The sequence below is a fragment of the Lycorma delicatula genome, chromosome 5 (assembly GCF_047948215.1).
Source record: "Lycorma delicatula isolate Av1 chromosome 5, ASM4794821v1, whole genome shotgun sequence".
Classification (NCBI taxonomy): domain Eukaryota; kingdom Metazoa; phylum Arthropoda; class Insecta; order Hemiptera; family Fulgoridae; genus Lycorma; species Lycorma delicatula.
In genome coordinates this window covers 170,213,839-170,239,955 of record NC_134459.1, presented here as the reverse complement: position 1 = coordinate 170,239,955, position 26,117 = coordinate 170,213,839, and the positions used below count along the sequence as shown (strand labels likewise).

The following is a 26,117-nucleotide window of genomic DNA, read 5'->3' as shown; positions in this document are numbered from 1 at the left end:
ATAAAAATTTTATTCAGAACTTACAGTATAATGAAATTATGCAATTGCAATTTTACTATTTTAAACTGTTACTGTAATGTTGCAGAATAACAAAAACAAAATAATTTGTGTATAAATATTAACTGACCAATAACAGAAAATAATTGAAATGATGACACTGTTTAAATAAACAACAAACCTTTTAGAAAAAAAAGAATGTGGATAATTCATAAAACCAGATCACGAATGAACCTGATTAAATTTTTACCAAAAAATAAATCTGTCGAGCCTTATTAGATAATAAATTATTTCATCTTACTATTCAAATAATCTTTTAATTGAGATATATACAATTAATTATAGAGCAGTATCATTTCTCAGCCATCTGTATCAAATAATTTCTGTTAAGAAATACAAATTAACAAAGAAATAGAAAAAATAAGAAACACAACATACCTCTACAGTAATTTATTCCAATAAAACTAATGAAATTACTTTTCATCTTCTCCAATGGCTATACAGATACATAATCACCTCCTTTTTCTTTTTCTTGTTTAGCCTCCAGGAATCACAGTCAGGTATTACTTCAGAGGATGATATGTATGAGTGTAAGTGAAGTGTAGTCTTGTACAGTCTCAGGTTGACCATTTCTGAGATGTGTGGTTAATTGAAACCCAACCACCAAAGAACACTGGTATCCACGAATTAGTATTCAAATCCATATAAAAGTAATGCCTTTACTTGGACTTGAACATTGGAACTCTCGACTTCCAAATCAGCTGATTTGAGAAGACAAATTCACCACTAGACCAACCCAGAGGGTTACATAACCACCTCCTGCACACACAACCATGATGTATAATTAAGATGTGTATATTAATGACAGTACAAGATTAATCAATTTTTTTTAATCCTTTCAGTTGCTAATATTATCTATGAAAATAATTTTAAATAATAATTTACTGAAAAACTTTTTATTTCAATAATTTTACAGTTAATTTATTCCTCATAGTAATTAATTTTAAATTGGAAATTTTGTTTTCATTATGTAATAGATAATGTTCAATAAACCCTTTTGAAATAAAATGCATTTGGATAGATAAATCTCACAAATTAAATAAAATGAACAAGCTTATTAACTAAAATGAACAGATTTGCCAAATTATTTTTTTTTAAATTAAATTTATGATAACATTTAAGGAATTTAGGAGGCATGATAATCTACATTTTGTTAAATCAAAACAATTACAAAATATGAAGAATTCCAATAATTTGAATTATTTATTAGACAACTAGTGGTAGTGTTTGGTACTATCTTATTTTAGTAATCCATTTAAAATGTATTCTGAGATGAATTTAATAAAGTAGATGGGTGGATTACAATGGAAAGAAAGAGAGCTAAAACTAAAATGTCAAAGTAAGCAAATGGTAAAATTTTGATAGACTTATTCATTATTTGTTTAAGGAAATTTATTTGGAATATGGTGGTAGTGTGGGTAGTTAACTGAGAAACATACTACAGGATAAGATAATAAATTTTTGTTTAAAATTTTATATTTAAAAAAAAAAGTTTTATTATGAAATTAATTTAATTAGTTTTGTGTAGATTGTGCTTTTAACATTAAATCTCGACAACAAAAATCTGTATATAGCTATAGTTTTCTTAATACATCAATTACTATTAATCTCTAGCGTTCTAAAAATAATCTATTATTTATCAAAATAATAACACTATCAGTACTTACACATTACTATATGAAATTACTAACTTAAAAAAGTAACTTTTATGGTCTTTAGAAAAGATAGACATTTTGAATAATAGAAAAAAAACCATGCCTGTGAAATCTGAGAATAATTTCAAACAATTGTTAAGATATAATGCTCCAGTTTGTTACCTACAAATTAATGGTAGCTAATGTATTCATGCTTCATGTCGGTTTGGTAAAGTTAACTTACATATCAGAGGGTCATCAATTTAATATATATTAAATGTGCCTTCAATATCAAAATATAAATATCAACTCGTAATTTTAAAATTATTAACAATACTGAGATACTAAAAACATGCCATTTTTTTTGGAAATAGTGAACATTTTATACTGATAATTTACTTGATTTCACGGCTTACAGAAAATGCAATTTCCTAACTCTTACTATTTAATTTTATTTTACAAGTTTTGTTTAAAAAGTTATAAAACCAATCAAAGTACAATTTTATAAAATACCCTGAACTAATATAAGACATACAATTTTAGAAAATACCCTTAACTAAAATAAAATTAACTCATATAAAATTCATGTAGTGTTTATAATGTACTGAGAATAGTGAAGCTGTCATTTGAAAAACTACCATAATCTCAGAATATGATTAGGTAATATATTAATAAACATAGTGATACAATTACAAAATTAAACTCTAGAATATTTGGTTTTGTAAAAACTTTGGTATAATTTTCCTAACAAACAGAAAAGAAATATATATATTATATAATCTGAAGTAAATATGCAGATTTATTCATGCGTATACATGATTATAAAGTATCATTTACGACAAAGTAGGTAATTAGAATAAGCAATTCCTTATTTAAAAATGAAATTAATTTCTCAAACAAATTGAAGACTATGTGAAACACAATGTGTAGTATATGTATGAAAAGAATTAATACAATAATTTAACAATAATTAATGTTAATTCTTAGTTAACTGTTTCAGTTATATTTAAAAATAGTGATAGACTACATCAATGTTTTTTTGTCAAGAATTCTAAAGTCTATAAAATTAAAATTAACTAATTTTAATTAAACAATATTTAATGAAGATATAAAAATAACAAACCCTCAAATTTAATAATAATTTATAATACTGTAACAATTTCATTATTTAAACTACAAAAGGTGGAAAATGTATATATATATATATTTATTTAAATGTACATAAATAAATGAATGGTATATATATATATATATATATATATATCCAATAAAAAAAAGTAATAAATTTTTAAATAAAAATGAATTATTCATTTGTACTTTAATTTAAAAACTAAATAATAAAGAATATATATAGAAAATATACAGAATACAAGATGACTAGAATCACTATAAAGAAGTTTCAAAAACAGCTTCTTTTGAACTTTCTGTGCTATGTCCACTAGTCGTCGATGATCGTTCTCGTTTAGATAAGAATTCATCATTCAAAGCACTTGCATCACGTTTTCGAGAACTAATACTATCGCTATCAGAAGAAGAACCGACACAATTACCATCCATACACTGTAAAAGAGATTCGTTTAAAGGCGATGGTAACAGGTCATCAGAAAATGATGAAGGATCAAAATCACCGGTACGACTTGAAAAACTTAGGTCGACTGGACTAGTAGTCAATATACTACGACTAAGAAGATAATCTCTAAATGGACTAGTCAGAGAATCTTCATCAAAACTTATCTGTGGTTTTAAAATATCATTTTTCTGTTCGCTACTTGGCCATGATGAATCTTTCACACCCCATGTCATATTTGCTAAGTGACAGATATTTGATCCAGATAATGCAACTACAGGTTTGCGACTACGTGGTGTCATCATAGTTTCCTGAAACATAATTATACAAATGCTTACATTAATATACTTATTTACGTATTGCCAAATCATCTTCCTATCTTTAATAAAATGAAAAGTAAGCTATTACTTTTACTTCAATGAAACTGCACTACCAGTGGTTTTGGTTATTTTAAAATTTATAAAAGGACAATAGTATACCAGGTGTGTAAATATGAAACTGGAATTTTTGTATAGAAAATACACGTTTATTGTATGAAAATTATAAAAAAATATTTTATTCAAAATATTGTCCATCGCTAGCTACACATCTTTCCCACCTCTGAAATTTATGAATGCCACACCAAAAAAACTGTTGCTCTTTTGAGGCAAACCAATCATCGAGCCATTTTCGTACATTTCCATAAGAAGCTCAGCAAGTGCGTGTCCTATCGATACAATAAATACTAGTTGGATGGAACCAAGTCTGGTGAATAAGCCACAGGCAAAAGTATTTCCTAACTGAACGCCTCAATCGTTTCCTTGACCGGTTTTGCTATGTGTGATGGAGCATTATCATGAAGCAATATCACTTTGTGTTGCCTTTTTTGATATTCTGGTTGTTTTTCACGCAATGCTTGATTCAAATTGACCATTTGTTGTCAGTAGAGTTCAGTACTAAGGGTTTCACCAGGCTTTAGCAGCTCATAATAGATCACACCCTTCTGATCCCACCAAACATAGAGCACTGTCTTCTTTCCATAGCAATTTGGCCTTGAAATCATGTCGATGGTTTGCCTGGAGTTACCCATGATCTTTCACGCTTACAATTCTCGAAATATATCCACTTTTCATCGCCTCTCCAACTTGATTGAGAAATAACTGTTTTGTACCTGGCGAGCAGCATTTCGCAAGTGGTTTTTTGGTTTTCTTGCTGTCTTTCATTCAGTTCATGTGAAACCCATTTTCCCATAGCTTTCAAACGTATGGAGACGGCTTCTTGTGTTACATTTAATTGAGCTGCGAGTTCTTGTAGCTTTTAAGACTCATCCTCATCCAACAATGCTTGCAAAATGCTGTCTTCAAAATTTTTTGGTGGTCTTCCATATTCTTCATTTCTCACATCAATATTGCTACTTTTGAATTTTTTAAACCACTCAAAGCACTGTGATTTACCAAGAGCAAGCTTAACATAAGCTTAGACAAGCATTCGATGCGATTCTGCAGCAGTTTTCTTTAAATGGTAACAGAAAAAAAGCAATGCTGTCTGCAAATTGTAGTTTGTAGATACAAAACTTGACATGTTCAACGCTAATTAAAACTATGCTGTTGTATGAACCTTGTACTGTTATGAGTTGAAAATCTTTGTCACCTGTCAAAGAAAGAAAATGGTGCCAATAATGTGGTTTGATGGTAACTATGTTGACAGCTAGGGCCATCTATGGGTAAATTCCAGTTTGATATTTACACACCTGGTAATTGGTAAATTTTGTTTTACTTACTAGTAATAAAACCCACTGTACAAAAAAAATACATTAGATTCTAGAAAACGATCTCTAGCAATTTCTATTATTAAAATGCAAAAAAGAGGATGATGCATATGTATTCTCCCAGAAAAAGGAACATGGATTTCCGCTCTTTATAACAGCGGTTTCAGGCTCTTTGCCCCCCTTTGAACACTGATGTGAGGTCACACCTTTCCATCACCACCACCACCACCACCACCACCACATGTGGTCAATTGTAATATGAAACTGAATCTAGTTATTAAATTAAACTTCAGCAAATTTTATACACAACATTTAATATTACTACACATAACTTTATTTTCAACATATTACTATTAATAAAAGATTTGATTAATTTTTGAAATCAAAAAAATATAGAACTAAATAAAAATTTGAGGTAATCTATAAACTACATGAAGTAGTTACGGATGTAATATCAGTCACTTGTGCAACATTAATAAGAGGGCTGGCACTGTTTGTCCTTGACAAGTTTTTGAATATTTGGTTGTAACTGCAAGAAAGCACACCTCAGGTCACTTTTGACGTCCAGCCTTGCTGGATATTTTTACTTTATGTATGCTATGTACAAAATCCAGATTCACAGAGATATGTGGATGAAAACTATACTAACAACTTCGCAGCTTCCAAAGCAACTTATGGGTAAACAGGAAAATAGCTTAAACAAAAATCTTCAACATTCATGTTTGTGAATTCCACGTTTGCTTGAGAATCACATTTTAGGTCGATTGCCTGTTCCTGAATATGATCAGGAAGTACATCCATGTCTATTTTAAAGGGATCTCTTGTCAATTTAAACTCCCAGTTCTGAACTAACATCTGGAAAATGGTCTCCAATTTAATTTTTCATTTAGATTAGGAAATCAATTAAAAAAGGTCAAATTAATATCTTCAATAGTTAACAAATCAGGTAGGTTCTCAGAGAAAAATGTCACTTAAGAATTTCAGCAAAAAATATACTATAAAAATAAGAATGTTTTAATAAAAATGTTAGCCTTTTGTAAAATAAGCCTTTTTTTTAATACATGTAATGGACCTTATTACTTTTCAAAGTTCTTCATAAATACAATAAAGATTTGCAAATAGGAAGAATGTTAATTCATGAATAAATTAAAATCATATTTCATATATAAAATTTATCATTCTTAAGAATTTATAATTCTTTATTCTAGAGGGAACTTAGCCACTAGATTATCAATATAGGGAGAACATACAAAATGTTACTACTAAAGGAGAAAAAGATTGGTCCAAAAAAGCTATAAAAGTTGGCCCCAATTGGAAATTCAATAATAATGAATTTGAAATTTATTCATTTTTAATACCTAATAGAAGATTTAAATAAAAAATCATTATATAAATTTACTTCATAATTGGAAACTATTATTTGATTAAAAAAATTCTGATTTTTTATGATTAAATTATGAATCCATATTGAATCCTTTACTTAAAAATTTGTAATATTTATAATTCTTATTTTAATAACTACCAAAGGATAATGAGCATAATTACTACTCCTTTTCCTTATTTTTTCCTTTTTTTCCTGGAGTGATCTGCAGGGACATTAAATTAATGAGTAACATTATTTGAATGCTTTTAGTTAAGGCAATTTGTTTATTTGAAGACTTTCCTACAAGATGATGGTACAAAAACATGCAACAATTTGGGAATGACGTGATTACATAAATGACACCACTAATGTTATTTCATTTTTCAATATAAAAAAAAAAACTGCTTTGTTAAATCTCCAAAAAATATTTTTAATTAATACAGGAATGTTAGATGATATATATCAGTCCAGAAAGAATTAAATGAGAAAATTCTGCTTTAACTTATTCAATGAAAAATCCAGTCAACATATACTTTAAATAATCAGCTGACACAGGTTATTTTGATAGTTTCTTATTCAGTACAATTAGTTTGTTTAATATGAAATGGGAAACAACAAGCTTTGCAAACTGAAATAAAATAATTACTATTATCCAATTTCTAAATAATGTAAGATAATATGTGTATATAAAATAAGAAAAAAAATACTACTCACAGAAAATTAAATAAATACATAAAATTAAAACATTACAATTTAAAATCTAATATGGAGATTAAATAATTTCAAAAAAACAAATTTTAAACAAACTAAAGAAAAATAAGCAATAAATTACCAAAAATTACAGTAAATAAATGTGCATAATATTTAAAAATTACATAGAAAACAAATAATAGTTACTATTCTTTAACTCTGTGAAATCAGATAAAATATTTCTTTATCTACTTTTTCATATCTATTTTTATGCTACACTAAAATATTTTTACTAATAAATAAACAGAAAAAAGAAGCAAATTAATAAAGCAATAAGTTGAAAATAGAAGTAAGTGAATGTACATCCAACTGCAAATAAAATAAATGATACACTCTAGTTAATGTCTAAAAATTATTACTAACTCATAATATTTCAAACAATCATCTAATGAGCAACCAGTATAAAATAACAGGAAGTAATAAATTCAAAACAATAAGAAAACACAACAAAACAATTGACTGAACAAATGTATATTAGAAAGTGTTTGAAAAGACATTTTAATATTTAATTCAATACTTACAAAATAAGAAGCTAACTAACTATAAAAAGCAGATAGCAGCTAATTATAAAAATAAAGATTTTGTGTAAGAAAACATCCAGATTGAAACACACATACTGACAATGATAAACTAAACTAAAGATTATTTACAGATTAAAAATAAATTATTATTTTTAAACATTTTATATACACATTAGGTAATACATCACTTACCTTTATTTTTCTTACACCATAAATATAAATACACTTCTAAATTAAGCTCAAATTTAACTAAAGCAAATTAACAACTTAAAAAAAAAAAAATTACAACTAATAAAAAGACAAATCTAATTAACTAAAGAAACTATTAACTAAATCATAAAAAGCTCAAGCTGCATTTTCTTCCAAATAAGAAAAAACGAAAAAAATTACATAAAACTAATGAAATGTTACAAAGTATTACATGAAATTGTAAAAATATAAAACGAAACAAGTTCTTTTTAAGGAAAAAAAACACTAACAATGATCAACCACCATACCATCTATAACTTCCCAGTGCATAATGAAGGTGATTGATGGAGGATCAACAAGAAAAAATCTCTCACCTGCATTGCTTTAGTCATTCTCTGCGTTGAACGAGTGATAGGTGACATGTCATCAGCGGAGGCAATCATAGGTGAGGAAGAAAGAAGGCAATTATTGCAAGCTGGAGTACTCGTTAGCAGCATGCTATTAGCCCACTGTTTAGTGTTAGGAGTAGAACAATTTGTTCTACTTATAGACCAATGACGATGTTTTAAACTGACAGGAGTAGGAGTAAAAAATGTTGGTTTGCTTTCTGGTGTTGAACCAACAACACAATCTACAAGTGTTGAAATAACTGTTGGAGATGATATCGCATTTATACATGCTGGGTGATCAGAACAAGAAGAATAAGGAGTACAAGGATTGGAAGAAATAGGTATCGGAGTATCAGTACCTCTGCTGGATTCACATGCTTTAGCAAATTTTTTGTTTGAATTATTAATCAGAATTTCTTTTTCTATTTCATCTGAATATTGTTTCAACTTATTGCCGGATGACTCACTAACATCGATTGAGCTGTCTGCATCTTCCGAACTTTTGTATAATTTCAATCTTACTTCAGGTGTTACACTCTTCTTATATTCAGGGCTCTAAATAGAATTAAGAAAACAAAAAACACATACATACATAACAAGCAAAACATGCTGTGAGTTTTAGCAAATTAAGATGAATAACATGAACATTCATGAAAGTTTTTATGATGAAATTACAAAAAAAAATATGAAATAAATATCAGCATGCGTCAGATAGAATATTTTTAATAAATAATATGCATCTATTAATTAAATTTAATAAAATACACAAACCATAGTTAATGGGCCACCATTCTACTTATTTTTTTTGATTTGATAATACTGAAAATTATATATGCAGATTAAAAAAAAGAAAACAAAAAACCAAATGTACTTTTTGAATTTATAGTAGTCGTGCTACATTTCTCCTGATGAGTTAACATTTAATAAATTCTTTCATTTAAGGGTGGTCATAAAGGTTATTTCATATTTCTTCATAAAGGATCTTTAAGGGTGGTTTTACTTTCTTCCCAATCACTAATCTATGCAATGTAATTTTAATACACGAATTTGTATTAAAATAAATATTTGCTGCACTAAAATAAAGTAGCTTATCATTACTGCTTAACCTAAACTGACTTTATGCCTGTGAAACGTGCAAAGATAACCTAAATATGTATGTTGTTTCACTAATAATAATCAACCTAATAATCAGTCTTTTCTAATTGTCCTACTCCAAATTCCAGTTATTGACCATTTTCACTGTTTTTTTTTTTGTCTTCAGTCATATGACTGGTTTGATGCAGCTTTCCAAGATTCCCTATCTAGTGCTAGTCATTTCATTTCGGTATACCTTTAATGCCTTAATATGTGGCCTATAAGTCTGCATTTTCTTTTAACTATATTTCTCCAAATGCTTCTTTCTTCATTGATTTGCCGCAAAACTTCTTCATTTGCCACTTTATCCACTCATCTGATTTTTAATATTACTATATCATCAGTAATTCGTAGCATCTATCTTTTCACCATGCACTGTTACTCCGGATCTAAATTGTTCTTCAAAATCATTAACTGCTAGTTCTATATAAAGATTAAAAAGTAACGGGGATAGGGAACATCCTTGTCAGACTCTCTTTCTTATTACAGCTTCTTTCTTATGTTCTTCAATTATTACTGTTGCTGTTTGATTCCTGTAAATGTTAGCAATCGTTATTCTATCTCTGTATTTGAACCCTAATTTTTTTTAAATGCTGAACATTTTATTCCAGTCCATGTTATCGAATACCCTTTTCAGGTCTATAAATGCCAAGTATGTTGGTTTGTTTTTCTTTAATCTTCCTTCTACTATTAATCTGAGGCCTAAAATTGCTTCCCTTGTCCCTATACTTTTCCTGAAACCAAATTAGTCTTCTCCTAACACTTCTTCCACTCTCCTCTTAATTCTTCTGTACAGAATTCTAGCTAAGATATTTAATGCATAGCTAGTTAAGCTAATTGTTCTGTATCCTTCACATTTATCTGCTCCTGCTTTCTTTGGTATCATGACTATAACACTCTTTTTGAAGGCTGACGGAACTTCCCCTTGTTCGTAAGTATTACACAACAGTTTGTATAATCTATCAGTCGCTTCCTCATCTGCACTGCGCAGTAATTCTACAGGTATTCTGTCTATTCCAGGAGCCTTTCTGCCATTCAAATTTTTTAATGCTCTCTTAAATTCAGATCTCAGTATTGTTTCTCCCCTTTTATCATCTTTGACTTCCTCTTCTTCCTCTATAACACTATTTTCTAATTCATTTCCTCTGTATAACTCTTCAATATATTCCACCCACCTATCGACTTTGCCTTTTGTATTATAAATCAGTGTACCATCTTTGTTTAACACATTATTAGATTTTAATTTAAGCACCCCAAATTTTTTTTTAACTTTCTTGTATGCTCTGTCTATTTTACTAATGTTCATTTCTCTTTCCACTTCTTAACACTTTTCTTTAATCCACTCTTCTTTTGCTACTTTGTACATCCTATTTATAGTATTTCTTAATTGTCGATAGTTCCTTTTACTTTCTTCATCACTAGCACTCTTATATTTTCTATGTTCATCCATCAGCTGCAATATACCATCTGAAATCCAAGGTTTTCTACCAGTTCTCTTTGTTCCGCCTAAGTTCGCTTCTGTTGATTTAAGAATTTCCTTTTTAACATTCTCCCATTCTTCTTCTACATTTTCTAACTTATCTTTTTTACTCAGACCTCTTGTGATGTCCTCCTCAAAAATCTTCTTTACCTCCTCTTCCTCAAGCTTTTCTAAATTCCACCGATTCATCTGACACCTTTTCTTCAGGTTTTTAATTCTCAATCTACGTTTCTTTATCACTAAATTATTTTCATTGTAATAGCTGTTTATCAGGAATGTATATAATATATATAGGTATGTTCATTTTGCTAAATTTAATAAGAAATCTTGCATAATAAATGAAATAAACTACTATGATGTAACAATTAATGTCAGCTGGTAAGGTTCTTTCAACCGACGAAGCATTTTGCTCATTGATTTTTTGCATGAGCAACACACAATCAATGCTGACTACTAGTACAAGCTATTGAACGAGGTAAGGGCTGTGGTATTGCTGCAAAAGACGAGACCAACCGATTCAAGAGGCCATCCTTCTCCATGACAACACCAGGCCCCATACTGCAGCTCTAACGATCTCAAAACTAGAAGAAATGCAATGGACTCAATTTGATCATCCTCCCTACAGCCTGGACCTATCACCCTATGATTTTAAGAGCTGCTTAAAGAAGCTCTAACAAATGAGTTAGGTGCAACGATTAGGAGATGATGAGGGCTTGGAGTAATTCATACGTAGTTGGCTTCTGACACAACCAGCTTCATTCTACAATGCTGCGATAAAAAAACCTTACTTCTCACTAGGAAAAATATTTCTAAAGCAGGAAACTATGTAAAAAGATAAATTATATTTGCCTTTTATTTTTCAATAAATAAATTTTTTTTAAAAATAAAATCCTGTTTATATTTGATTTACCCTTATAGAAAGAACAGACTAATTATTCTTGCCAAAAATTAGTGTTTGCTGACCTAAAATGGGCATAAAATTTAATGGACCTTAAACCTATGGGCATAATATTTAATATTTTCTTTACAGATATTTTATTAATAATGCAAGGTTTTTTTTTACTGCCTTAACAGCCAATGTTCTCTTACCAATATGAACAGTTATTATCTTTTTGAAAATTAAATTCCTAAATGAAATGGCTGCTACTCAAAAAGTGGTGGTTAACTAGATAACTGTTGTGCCTGAAAATTCTCAAACTACACAAGCGAAATAAGAAATAAATAGTTATTAGGCAACTCCCTAATAAAATAAATAAATAATGAGTAAATTTTAATAAATAAAATAAATAACTAGTAGGATAATAATTTAAGACATATTTTCAGATATTTCATAAGGCATCATGTGCAAGTTAAAAACAGTTTCTTCATTTATATTTCTTCTGTTTTTTATAGAAAACTTTCAGTAATGAAATAAAATAAAATTATTTAATGGGGAAAAAGAGTAGGTAATAAATAAAATGTAAAAGGCAAAAATATAATACACCTAGTACAGAAAAGGTCGTGAAGTTAGTATAGATAAAACTTTTATTTAAACAGTTTGATGAATAATTTGATAAATTTATATATACACTTGCCTTCTTTCCAAATAAACTGAATTAAAACAACTGCTGTTCAGTAAATTATTAACAAATTAAGTCATGAAGATTCATAGGCTAAACAAAAATTATTTGGATTTGGTTCTATCGCATCATAAAACAATTGATCTAAAGGTAAGGCATGGTGAGCAAATCATAGAGATGGAGTAGTTTGTGGTGCAGATGGAGGTGTAGTTAATGTTAGGGAGGTGGCAGAATATAATGAGAGGATATGATCGTTTTAGTTGTACTCGTTGAGGCACCAAAGAACGTTGGTAATATTTTGAACATGATAAGTAAAACTAGTGATGATAGTGACATAATGTGTCTGCAATGAAGTGGTGGTTAATAAAAACCTTAAGTAACCACAGATTTAATGTACATCCAATTAACATGTATTATATATTAAACATATTACAGATTTGCGTTATTTATTTTGTCATAAGTTATAATGATCGACCTGCTCACCATGTCCTTACACTAAGATGATCATTATGATGAATCACCTTATCCTCTTCCCCTAAACAATCTAAAAATTACACATTAATACTTCATGTCTGAAAATTAAAACGCCAAGAGTGAAAAAGCTACTGGAAGTTTACTTTAAATAATGTAAAATTATTCAGCTGAGCGGAGTTATACATTATTAATTTTAGTTACTACAATTCATTTTCATCTATTAAAATTAAACAGAAGAAATAAAAAACATTACAAACTATAAAGTTCTATTAAATTAAAATAAGATAAAGTATCATAATACAGGGCGTTTCATAATGTTCTTCGGAGTTTCGAAAATTCATTAACAAAAAACTATTTCACTCATAAGAATAAAACAAATACTATACAAAAGAGTACTTCAAATAGTTTTTTACACATATACTAGGTAGTTAGTAAACTATTAGCTCGCTAGGCATCGACAGTAGAGAAAATGGCTACCACAGGAAGCGAGAAGTCGTTTCGTGTGTTAGAATTTCACTTGTCAAAGTCAGTAATTTCTGTGCAAAGTGCGTTTCGGTTGAAATTTCATAAGGAGCCACCAAGTGACAATTCAATTCGTGCACGGTATAAACAATTCAGTGAAACTGGTTGCTTGTACAACTCGTCGTCCATCAACCTCAGAAGTCAATGTCGAACGTGTGCGTGCAAGTTTCCTTCGCAGCCCGTCAAAATCGACTGCGGCTGCAGGCAGAGAATTAGGAATTCCGAAAACAACAGTGTGGAGAGTTCTCCATAAACGTTTATTATCCAAACCGTACCATCTTCAATCAATTCAGCGTCTTTCTGATGGAGATAAAACACATAGGCTCGATTTTTGTTTACAGTTACAGGAAAAGATGTTAGATGAAGCTTTTGTAAACAAGATAATTTTCAGCAATGAAGCTAATTTCCATATTAGCAGCAAAGTAAACAGTCATAACATGCGAGTTTGGGGAACTGAAAACCCACACGCTTATGTGGAACACATTTGGGATTCTCCAAAAGTAAACGTTTTTTGTGCGATCTCTCGAGAGACAGTTTATGGGCCGTTCTTTTTTATGGAAACGACAGTAACTGGCATGATATACCTGGATATGTTACAATTATGGCTTATGCGTCAGTTACTCAACAACTTCATTTTCCAGCAAGATGGCTGTCCTACCCATTTGCATAACAAGGTTCGACAGTACCTTAACACAACATTACCTTGGCGCTGGATAGGACGTGCGTCTGAACAAGACCAACACATTATGCTGTGGCCACCAAGATCACCAGACCTCATGCCATGTGATTTCTTTCTCTGGGGTTACGTGAAAGATAAGGTGTTTATCCCACCAATGCCGCATGATATCGCTGAGCTAAATGATCGCATAATCTGTGCAATCAACTCTATCGAAAATGACATGTTAGAACGAGTTTGGCAAGAGCTACACTTTCGTGTTGATGTGTGCCGTGTCACCAGAGGAGCACATATTGAACATTTATAGATTTTACAAAAATTGTTTGAGTCTTCGCATCACCTCGTACAGCTTTCATTTAGGTAGTGAAATACTTTTTTTGTACTTAATTTTTGTAACTCATAAGAACATTATGAAACGCCCTGTATTTTTATCAGAAATAGAGAAATGTAACATCAACAGAAAAATATTTATAAGAGTGAAAAATAAAAATAGATGCGTCTTGGCTTCATAAACAGAATCTAACCTTAGCATTATGCTTTATTTCATCTAACATTTTAGCTTGCAGAATTTGAAAATAGAAGTATATTTGATATTTTTCATAAAAAAAGGAATAGCCTAAAAACAGGTAAATTCAAGCTGGCAGTAGACATTGTTTACATAAATGTATTACAAGGTTAAGTTGAGATGTATTTAGATGTATTACAAGGTTGAAAAAAGTTGTAAAGAATGGACTTTAAAACGAATAGAAGAAATTTTATTCTAGGTAAATGATAATTAAATTTTTTATAAAAATTCCATCACTAACTCAGTGTATATGCAACCTGTGTTATATATCGGCAACTTTTTATTATTTTAATTTTTAATTTCTTTCAAATGGTAACAAAGGAATTTAACATTTAATACAGCTAGACTACATTCCAAAATTCACATGCACTAACAATGTTTTCACATGAATTGCTTGTTAAAAGAATGTATAATTAAAATACATACAGTGGTTTAATAATAAAATATAATACTTTTTCTGTCCATAATTTATGGTTACAGAGAAATATATTATTTTCTCCATAATTACAAGGGACTCCACAGTAGTAATAATAGTTATAGAGCCCTTCCAATTTCAGTTAGCAGTAAAAAAATCTTCCAGTATACTTACATCAAGCAATTCTTCACTAGAAGATCTCCCACTTTTAATTAAGTTATTTTCTATTAAAGGTTTGGAACTTTTTGAACTTTTATTAAAGATACGTTTCTGTGGGAAAAAATTAGAAAGTAGAAATTAATGGCAAACATTATAATGAATTAATTACAATAATTTCAATAACATATGATGTAGTAATTAATTAATATTTTGTAGTATTATTTATTTTTGCAGATAAAATAATTATTATTTTTGTAGTATTAATTATTATTTGAATAACAGGTCATAATTATAAAATTTAATTTAGCTAACATAAGATTTAATTAAATTAACTAAACTCTTTATTTTTAATTTGAGAAAAATCTTACACAGCAAAACTTTATCTCTTTGAAACAACTTAATACGATAAGAGAAAAATTCTCAAAGTCTAGTTCTAGCCTGATTCCCACTATCTATGTACCTCTTTGAGACTCCACACTTTAACAAATCCATGCTCCATATTCAGAAGCCACCATTCCAAATTTGAAGATTTTTGGAGTGGTCAATCCCAAATTATTAACACATATAGATACCAATACACAAAAACAGAATTACCCGTCCTTTATTTTATTTTTAAAATTAACTAAATCTTTTATTTTTAATTTGAGAAAAATCTTACACGACAAAAATCTTTTTGAAAAAACTTAAAACTCAACGAGTAAAATTCTCAAAGTGTGAGCCTCCCTCCTGAGATCCCATACTTTAACAAATTTATGCCCACAAACAAAATTCACCACTACAATTTTGAAGATTTTTGGTTTGGCCAATCCCAAATTATTAACCCATACAAACACCAATATACACAAACAAAAATTACCCACCCTTTTTGTATTTCTTCATTTCATGATTCCTGAATCCAAAACAAGTGTTGTGATTTTTGGCACATTTCCATATTTTCCCCATGTTATAATACATATTGCACTATAACTGGCCAGAAAAGAAAAAATAAATCACCTTACTGCAAATATTATCACAAATAATGGAGTAATAGTAACTTTTATCGAAGTGTAAATAATTTTGGTGATTCTAAGTATTATAATTTGAGATGATGTTACAGATTCACGTATAGAACTCAAAATGTTTTGATAAATGATACTACCTAAGAACTAAAAGATAATAAAAACATTTACAATTCTTTTTAATTATCTGCTAACTAACAAATCTGGACAATGGCAATAAATGAAGGTATAATCTAAATTTTAAAGTATATCAGGAATGGTGTAGTGTATCAGGAAGTGTATTGGATGACAGGATTAGGATGTAATGATAATGCAGTTGGTTACACACACATTATATGTCTAAATCAGGTGTTCCGACCCTAAGTATACTTGTATTACGCAGAACAAATTATTATAAATTATTGTGATATTTTTAATACAAAACAACAATCTATACACAAAACTCAACTCAATTACGAAGTTGAAAGAAATTTTTCATGTCACTTAAAAAACTATATTAGCAAAGTTTTTTTTCTAAATAGGCAACTAAATTAGAATAAAATAATCAATATTTCAATATTATAAAATAATCACCTTAATTGAATCACCAAAACTACAAGTGCGGGAAGAAGTATGTCTTGGTGTACCATGTCCATTTTCTTTATTAAACTGCTTTACAAGACGACGCTTTTTGTTAGATTCAGGCAAAGATTGTATATAAGCATATAACTGAGCCAAGGCTGCTTCTGTTGGGTTTGTAGTATTTTCTTGAGCTGTACGTTCACGATCAACAAAAGTAAAAACAGTATTTGCTGCACTGCTCTCACACCCCTGTATTAAAAAATATACTAAATTTCAAACAATTTAAAAGCTACCTCCTACCATATTTCAAAGTTACAAACAAAATTATAACAGAAATTTTGTACAATCTCTGATAAATGAGAACATTATGTAAAATTACATTTTTTTATATTAAATTTTAACAAAAGCAAATACATTCAATACTGTTATATATAAATAATAATAATCATTATTTATGCTCATTAGTATAAAGGTAGTAAAAAAAATACAAATAAATTAAAAAATACTCACTTCTGCTTGGGAGGATAGTTTTTTTCTTTCCCAGTAAGCATAGATATCTGTTGCAAGAGTTGGTGGAACTTGAAATAAATCTAAACCAGATCGTATCATAAATGTAACAACATGTGAGAGCATCTGAGCATTAGTATGCAAAGCTTCTGGACTCAACTAAAACAAAAATGATGACGGCTTCACTATGAAATTAATTCAAATTAAAAAAAAAAACAGTAATAATAACAAAAATAAAAATAAACCTCAGTACTGGAATTATAAACATTAGCTATTTTATCAGTCATAAGAATATGATCTTACTGAAATTTTCAATAATTTATGATAATTATCGTGGCTTGGTTTTAGGAAGACCTTTTCCATATAATCAAGTACACACCTAAAATACATTGCCAGATGGCAGAAAGAATAGGAATGGATTCAGTTACGGAGCTTATGAGATATTCAATTTGTACTGCTATTGCAATACCAATTGCAATATTAAATATAAATTTATTGCATAAATTGCAACAATATTATTGTATAATAATTTCTATTATTGTAGAAAGAAAACAGTAAATCCATTACATGCAGTGTTCCTTAATTAAATACTGCATGTAACCACAGACCAGAAGAATTCTGTATTAGACAAACAATCATCAGTTAAACAATGTGCCTGCAGATAATGGACACTGCTATTCTGCTAATTTTCATGCATTCTTTTTCAGAATTTTCCTCCATTAATATTATGTTATGAATACATAGACAGGAGATTAACAATTACAATAAAAAGCTGTCATCGCCTAATTGTAAAAGATATAGATAAAAAATCTGTGGGCGTAAATGAAAATAATATGAAACAACAATTTTAATAAATTTTTTAGAAGTCTATTGTTAATTTTATAGTGCTTTCAAGAGTATGAATATCAAATATGCAAATTTAACTCAGCTTAAGCAGGAAATGTGTTAATAGTATGTGAAAAAATTTGGATAAAAAAAATTATACAATAAGATATTGTATCTTTGAAATGATATCAAAGCAAGAGGTTGTAAATGATTCTATCTTCAAAAAAAAAACGCATGACAGATACACGTTTGGTACTTAAAGGGATTTCTTAAGTGCAGTAACTAATCCTGCAATGATAGATTAATTTTAATTATGACAGCACAGCTGTAAAAATAAAAGTATTTTGTATAATATGATTCATAAGTATTTTAAAAAGTAACGTATAACAATTAAATCACACACTAATTATAAACATGTAGTAAAAGCAACTTTACCACTCTTCTTTAAAGCAAAACCTTAAGTATAAATTGTACCCACTCTTCTACTTTATCAAAATCTTAAGTATAAATTGTACATGCTATATTTCATCACAGTCATCTGTTAACAACAAATTATCCTAAAATAGTTTAAATCGAACAACTATATCTAACATAATAATGTAAACCTTAAATTTAAATTTTATAACGCTAAAAAATAAAAATTAAAAAACATCAAAGCTTAAAATATTAATTGGTAAGTAAATAATTGTATTATAACAAAATTATTTGCAAATTACAAAAAGAAAAGTTAAATAAAACATTTTAAATTCATGGTGCAATAAAATTAATTTAAATTTATTCTAAATTCAACTGAAATTGGGCTATAAACAGCCATTAAGTAACATTGACTATTTATCTTTTAGTGATTTTTATCAAACAACAAGACCAGGAACACAGTCAACAGCTGACTAAAAATAATCAGATTATTATAGTTTTATCAAGAGAAGCCAACTGCATATTTCAATTTGTATTTTATTAAGAACAACAGAATGATAAATTAGTGGAGAGCTCTTCGCAGCCTGAGACTAAAAGGAGTATTTGAGACATCTCAGTGAGCCAGTTTAAATCTATAACTGTATGAATTTTGGAATATGATAAATAATAAAATAATTCATTAAAGGGTAAGAAATTACATAAATTTTATTTAACAATTTGAGTCCTAGCCGACCAAGGTATGCCATTTCTTTTAATTTGTCTGAAAGTAAATACTGAATAGAACTGTGCATTAGGCACCAGCTTTTAAGCAATTAATGTTAGCTTACCTTTCGTGGGCACAAAAGATGTGGTGTAAATAAAGTAGCCAGATTTTCAGCCGTCATTTTATTTTGTCCTTCATAACTAGCTGTTAAATGAAGCATCATTATTACATCTTTTAATAATAACCAATTTTCTTCTGGCAATAATAAAAGTAATAATTGTAATGCTCTTAAAAGACGGCCATCAGATGATTTTTCAGAAACACATAATTCTAAAAAAAAAGAAAAGAAATAAAGATCCACTTGATCTATTGCAACTAAATATCATATATGAGGTGTGTTAAAAAAAATAACAAGAATTTTAATTATCAATAAGAATTTATCTTTTACATTGATATTGATCTCATTTAAAATAGTCCTCCAGAAATGGGACAGATGCCAACATTTCTACCTATCCTAAAACATTGTGGGAAGCATTTTTTAATATAGCTTTTAATTCATTTAGCTTTATTTCATCTATCATTGCAAACTGTCTTTTCAGTGTTCTCTTAATAAGTGGTAACAAGGAAAAATCATATCTAGTGAATAAAGAGGCTGCAGCATCAGCATAATAATTTTGCCAAAATAATGATGAATTAATAATGACAAGTAAGCTAGAATATTACTGTAGAGCAAAATTCAAGAAATTTGTTCAAATTATTTGTTGTTTACTGTGGATTGCCTCACATACACAGTGCAAAGTAATGTTTTGTTAACCATAGAAATTTGTTCAAATTATTTGTTGTTTACTGTGGATTGCCTCACATACACAGTGCAAAGTAATGTTTTGTTAACCATAAAACCTTGTGGTTAGAATGCATAATGACAATGCCACTATAATTGAAAAAACAGTAAGAACCTAACATTTAATTGAATTCATCATGCCTTTTTCAGTGTTGATTCTCCAGGAAGCTTTCATTGGAATGACTGGGACCTTTATTTCAGTGTCATGTCAATTTTGACTGACATTTTGGGTATGAATTGAGTAGAACCAACATTTTTTCCAAAACTGTTGAATGTTCAACAAAAACAACATTGAAAAAATATCACAGAACAATGTTAGCTGGCATTGCCAATGACTCAAACTTGTCTAACAGTTGATGAAACATGGGTATTACAATACTGAAATGAAGGTCCAGTTATATTGATAGAAGCTTTCTGAAGGACCAAGACTGAAAAAAAGTACACAAGAGTTTGATTGAATGTTAAGGCTCTCCTTATTGTTTTTTTTTTACTGCAATGGCATCATCTATTATGAATTCTTACCACAAGATTGTACGGTCAGCAAAATTTTATGTTAAAAGTTTTGTCATTTATATTGTTGCCGAATGGCTTCAATGATACGTGGCACTTAATAACCTTGTAGTAGCCCTGAGAAGGGCTGCTGTTGTCTATCGGTTTTGATGGCTCGTCGTAATTTATAACCTTATGGTAGCCCTGAAAATGACTGTTCTTTGCATTAGCTCTCAGAAGAGCTGTTGGGTCCGGAAGCTAGTCTCAGATGGAGTCGAAGAGTTGCGGCCCATCCATTGAAATCAGATCGGGCTTCCCCTCAGCGGTAGTTAGGTCCCCACTACAGTGTTGTAGTGGTGGCTCCCAGAGCCCCGCAGTGTCAAGTTGGCATCAGTTGTCTCTCGCTGGTGCAGCCGAGGTTGTTCTCCCTGAGTGATCCCATGTTGGGCCGGCTCCTGCTGCTGAGTCTGCCAGCCAGGGTGATTGAAGCCCAGCAAGCTGGAGCGGGAAGGTAGGAAGGTAGCGTCCGCATCCAGTGGCTCCCTTGGTAGGCCGACCAGGCCTGCTGCTCTGGCAGGAATGTTGGCATCCGCCAGGAGGTTCCATGTTGAAGCGGTCAGGGAACTTCTATCTTCTTCTTCTTGGTCTTCTCCAGGTTGTGGTTGACGATGAATTAAAAATTCACTCTTGTGCACACTCTTTTATTGGAGTCTGAGAGTGGTGGGGCCACAGCTCCGCTATGGTGGGAGAACTGCAGGAGCAGGAGTGACACTTGTACCAACGTGTATGTATACTGTGCTGCAGCTAACATCTGAGCTGCTGCCATTGTCTGCCGATATTAAATTAGGCATATATGTGGTAACAATATAAAGCAATCTGAAGAAAAGAATCAGAAATGTGTGCAAACAATTCTTAGATTTTGCACCATAACTTTCCAGCTCACTTATTTGTGATTATTTAGCCAAATTTGTACCATACTAATGCTGCAATTTTTCAGACATAACATACTTTTATTTTTTCCACAGATTAAGAGAACATGAAAGGGACAAAAATTTGTGGCAATAGATAAAATAAAGAAAAAATCTTAAAATGAACTTAAGGACTGTACTAAAACATGATTTCCACAAATGTTTTGTGGATTGGAATAAACACTGGCATAAGTGTGTCATATCTCTGGGAAATTACTTTGAAGGGGATGGGTTATCTATATATGAAAAAAAAGATTTTCGGTAAAAATAAAAATTATCTTTATTTTTTATCACACCTTGTACTTTCATATGAACAGTTTATTTAGAATTCCATTTTAAATTCTTTTATAATTATAGTTAATTTTTCTTAAAATCTATTTTATTAATACATAAATTATAAATTAAACATTTTTCAACAGATTTTCTAATTTATCAAAATTATAGAATATTTAACTACATACACATGTAAACAATGATCATATTTAGCAAAATAATAGTTCAGTGATAATAATTTTACAAAAAACGAACTATTTAAATAGTTTTATAATGGTAACAACAAAAAGTGGTTATAAATATTCCTTATAAAACAACATATTGCAGTCAATACAATTTATCAACCCTTTCAAAGAGCAGCAATAAAAGCATATTGACACAGGTGTTAACAAGTTACTGGTAAAGTTTCACATTCTTTATTTTCTGTACAAAGTTCAATGGCACCTTCAAAGGTGTTCTTTCTACTTAAGTTCTTTCCACAATTCTACTTGTTCAATATTGGGAATCTTAACTCCATTCTAGTCGGCAATCACTCATTCATTAAGAAAAGTGGAACATTTAATAAAACTGACACCCAAACATTTAAGGTTCAATATTTTATTTTACTCAGATTGTTTAATTTCTAAACTCAAAGAGAGTTTGGCAGCACTGAAAAAAAAAATGTCGTAAATGACAACAGGGTCCATGATGTTTGTAAGTTACAAGCATCCAGAACTGAAATATTCTTTTGCTTTGGGCGTAAATTCATAGATTTATTTATACAGTTATACACAAACTAGTGGAGAAAAATGCCTAATGAGCATTTTTTGTGTTAACAGTATTATCCATATAAACTATATTAACTGAATGAATTTTAATTTAAAATAACATCACTGATGATAACACTTTTAATTAATAATTCACATTAAGGCTTTCTGGAAATATAAACAAAATTTACCGGCAATTTGGCAGTAAGCAGGATAATATGCTTCAGTCAAAAGTGGCTCAGGCAAGTTGGCTAAAAAACTTTTAAATACAGATGCACAGTCATGTACTGAAAATTGTCCATTCTCTAATCTCAGCGGAATACCCTGATTCAGTAGCGACTTCAATTCTTGTTGTCGTGTTAATTTTCCACTTCTACGAAATATTCCTTCCTGTACAACATCTACAAAAAACACAAAATAAAAATTTTCAGGAAACTAATCTTATAACTGGGCAAGAACACAACAAATTTTCCATACAATGAAACATGAACACAAAAAAAAAACACCAAATTTGGAAACAAATATTACCTGTGGTACAAATATAAGCATTGTAATAAAAAAAATTTAACTAATTTTCTAATGAAAAATTCCTACCCCTTTTATATATGTAGCAACTTGCTAAAAATAATAGCAGTATTAAAATTCCAGTGGTATTGCAGTTAGAAATTTTTTATCACTGCACCTAGTTGAAAACCAAAAAAATCTTTAAAGGTGTACACAATGTCCACAACAATCCTCACTGTTGCCACATATTTACGGTATTTAATTACCTAAAAGATTATTTTTTTTTGTTTGGTTACAGATGCAATATAAACATATTAACATAATTATTATCAAATATGTTTATAAATAGAAATTGCAATGACTTACTGTCGTCTTTACTGAGAAATTCTACGAGTTGATATACTTGAGTAATGCCTTGTTTTGTAAGAGGCTGACCTTCTGATCCATTTTTCACTACAGTTCGCGTCTTCTTCATAAAAGCAGCTAATCCCCATTTCAATAATTGCCGTAATTTATCTTTTTCAACTGGACATTCACAACTAAAACACATTTTAAACAAAACCATTCTAAATACAGTAAAAAAAACTATTCAAATAATTTTATATTGGTAACAACAAAAACACTGTTATAAATATTCCTCGATAAAATAACATGTTGCAGTCAATACAATAATCAAATCTCTCATTATGTGTGCCACACATAGCACTTTCACTGTGACCTTTTAATTGTGTAACTACCATCTGTGTTTCTATCAGTATTAAGAATTTAAACAGTGATGTCAAAACAAGTAAATAAGCACAACAATAATATATATTAATTTTGTTTAGAAAAGTATAAACATTTTAATACATGTAGATTGCATTATAGTGATTCCAGACGTGAGTGCTTGGGTGGGACGTAAGCATGGTGAAGTTGGATACTGCCTCACTCAACTACTTTCGGGCCAAGGGAACTTTGATAGCTATCTGCATCGCTTCAAGAGGAGGAGAACGGCGGGTTGCAGGTACTGTGCGACAGCTGACACAGCCGAACACACCTGGTTCGACTGTGTCAGGTGGGAGAACGAGAGACGTAAGATTCCGGTGGCCTTAACACCAGATAACGTCGTCGGACACATGCTCCAGAGTGAGAATGGATGGAGGGAGGTAGAGAGAGTGGCTCGTCTCGTACTAACAGCAAAGAGGCAGGAGGAACCCCCTTGACGTGCACACAGTCCTCAATGTCAAAAGAGGCGTTGAAATGTGTTTTGTTTTTGTAGTTGTTAATGTACTTTGCTAGGTTAGGAATTTATGATTGTATTATGTGTCTTTGCTCATGTTGTTGGATTATGCTGCCGGATATACCGATGGACATGGAGTGGGGGGGATATTGTGTGCGGTGCTCTACTGCTGACGGCGAAGGAGGCATGGCGCAACAAGTAATGAGGGGTCATGGGAATGCGTGGGGAATCGAGGACAGGTATAAGTCCATCATGATATGCGTGTAGGGGCCATGGAGGCAGCCTCTATGCCTAGGGTGTTCGGGCCTACTCACGCGCAAGAGTGGGTGGGTCGGAGCTCCCCGATGATGGCATGGGGGACCCTCGAGGTGTGCATGGAGGGACGTGTAACTGTGAAGGGCAAACGAAATGTGTGTCTTGATCAGGTACAATAGGGACTGGAAGGGTGCTCTCCTGCAGAGAAAAATTCTGATCACCGGAAGAGGTGATTAGTATGTTTTCGAGGAGGCACGAGAAACCCCGAGTTCGGACGAGCTAGGGAGGGCAGACTGCGCTGCCATGAAACCCTGAGGCGACTGTGTTAAGCTTTTTAGCGTGGGCTGGTCGTCTTCGGGAGTTAAAAAAAAAAAAAAAGATTGCATTATAGTACGTATGATAGATATATTAAAAGTGCTGGTTGGAAGAATTCCATTAATTATATAAAGCTACACTCTGATATTCAATTATGTATATTGCTTTTAATAATGAATTTTTATTTCTTTTTCTTTGTAAAAAAATGTATTTTAATAAAACATCCTTAGTTGGCAATTCGATGCTAATAATAAATACATTATCAAACATTTATCTTTTTTAAACATCTATTCTAAATTGGTATCAATACAATTTACAAATTAGAAAAAAAATTATACAAAAATGACTAAGAACAAACTACTTTATAGTCTTGGTCAGTATTGAAATTCCATAGTAAGAGGATGAAAAGAGAAATCAGTGTGCTAGTTCAAAGAAATTAAAACAGAAACTACACATTTACAATTTTTTTTTTAAGTATTAACAATAATTGCTGATATCCTATTGGTAGATTTTAGAGCAAGGTTGGACTGTATGTTCATAGGTGATGAATGAAGACAATGCCTCCTCGTTGCTTGTTGAATAATGATTTAATGAACTGTCTTCTTGACAGTTAATGAAATGAATTGTAACATAACATTAACTTGACATATAAAAATAAAAAGTATAAAATTAAATAAAACATTAAAGCTAACGTTCATCTGAACAAAGAATGGAGTCCATCCGGACTAAGATTATGATGTGACGGCCTTGGATCAGATTCGAGCGCCAAATACTAATAAAAGCAGAACTCTCCGGTGAGCACTAGCACCCACTAGGTCGCAACACCGGATGGCTCGGAACACCTATTTAAAAATCAAAGAAGATGTATTGATGTATTGATGAGATCAGAAGATTCAATATATACTACTAGTGGTTAGGCTGATTTCAGAGCCAAATTATGAAGTGTTAAAAGATTGTACAAAAGAAGCAAACACTGATCAGACTACAGTTTAATAACAATGATGTGAAGTTTGAAATTTAAAAAATTTAATGAAAAGAAATAAGAAGAAAAAGATGGAATGCAGGCAGACTAAAAAAGAATGCACAAGGATAATTTAAAAGTGAGAAAAATGTGATGGAAGATGTATTAAATAAAGATCAGTTCGGTTTCAGAAACAGCATGAATATCAGTTATCTGCTTTAACAGGAAGGATTAATAAGAATAAAGCACCCACAAGACAAAGCATGTGGGTGCACATTAGAATGTAATAAAATAACCCACAACACACCATATCAGATTTTAATTAAAACATTATGTT

The 26,117-nt window shown here is 30.4% G+C and overlaps 1 protein-coding gene across 2 annotated transcripts in view; it reads right to left on the bottom strand.

Annotated features, from left to right (window-relative positions):
- Positions 1-2,888: 2,888 nt before the first annotated feature.
- Positions 2,889-26,117, bottom strand: part of RhoGAP54D (Rho GTPase activating protein at 54D) — a 30,413-nt gene continuing 7,184 nt past the window's right edge. The window contains exons 2-9 of one of the 2 annotated variants that reach the window (XM_075365434.1): positions 23,397-23,569; positions 22,718-22,927; positions 19,334-19,539; positions 17,271-17,426; positions 16,773-17,009; positions 15,217-15,312; positions 8,203-8,772; positions 2,889-3,569 (exon numbers count right to left, since the gene is read on the bottom strand). In XM_075365434.1, the coding sequence (XP_075221549.1) occupies positions 3,078-3,569; positions 8,203-8,772; positions 15,217-15,312; positions 16,773-17,009; positions 17,271-17,426; positions 19,334-19,539; positions 22,718-22,927; positions 23,397-23,569 (2,140 nt within the window). In that variant the 3' untranslated portion in view covers positions 2,889-3,077. The remainder of the gene's footprint in view (positions 3,570-8,202; positions 8,773-15,216; positions 15,313-16,772; positions 17,010-17,270; positions 17,427-19,333; positions 19,540-22,717; positions 22,928-23,396; positions 23,570-26,117) is intronic. The other variant, XM_075365435.1, reaches the window with a different exon arrangement.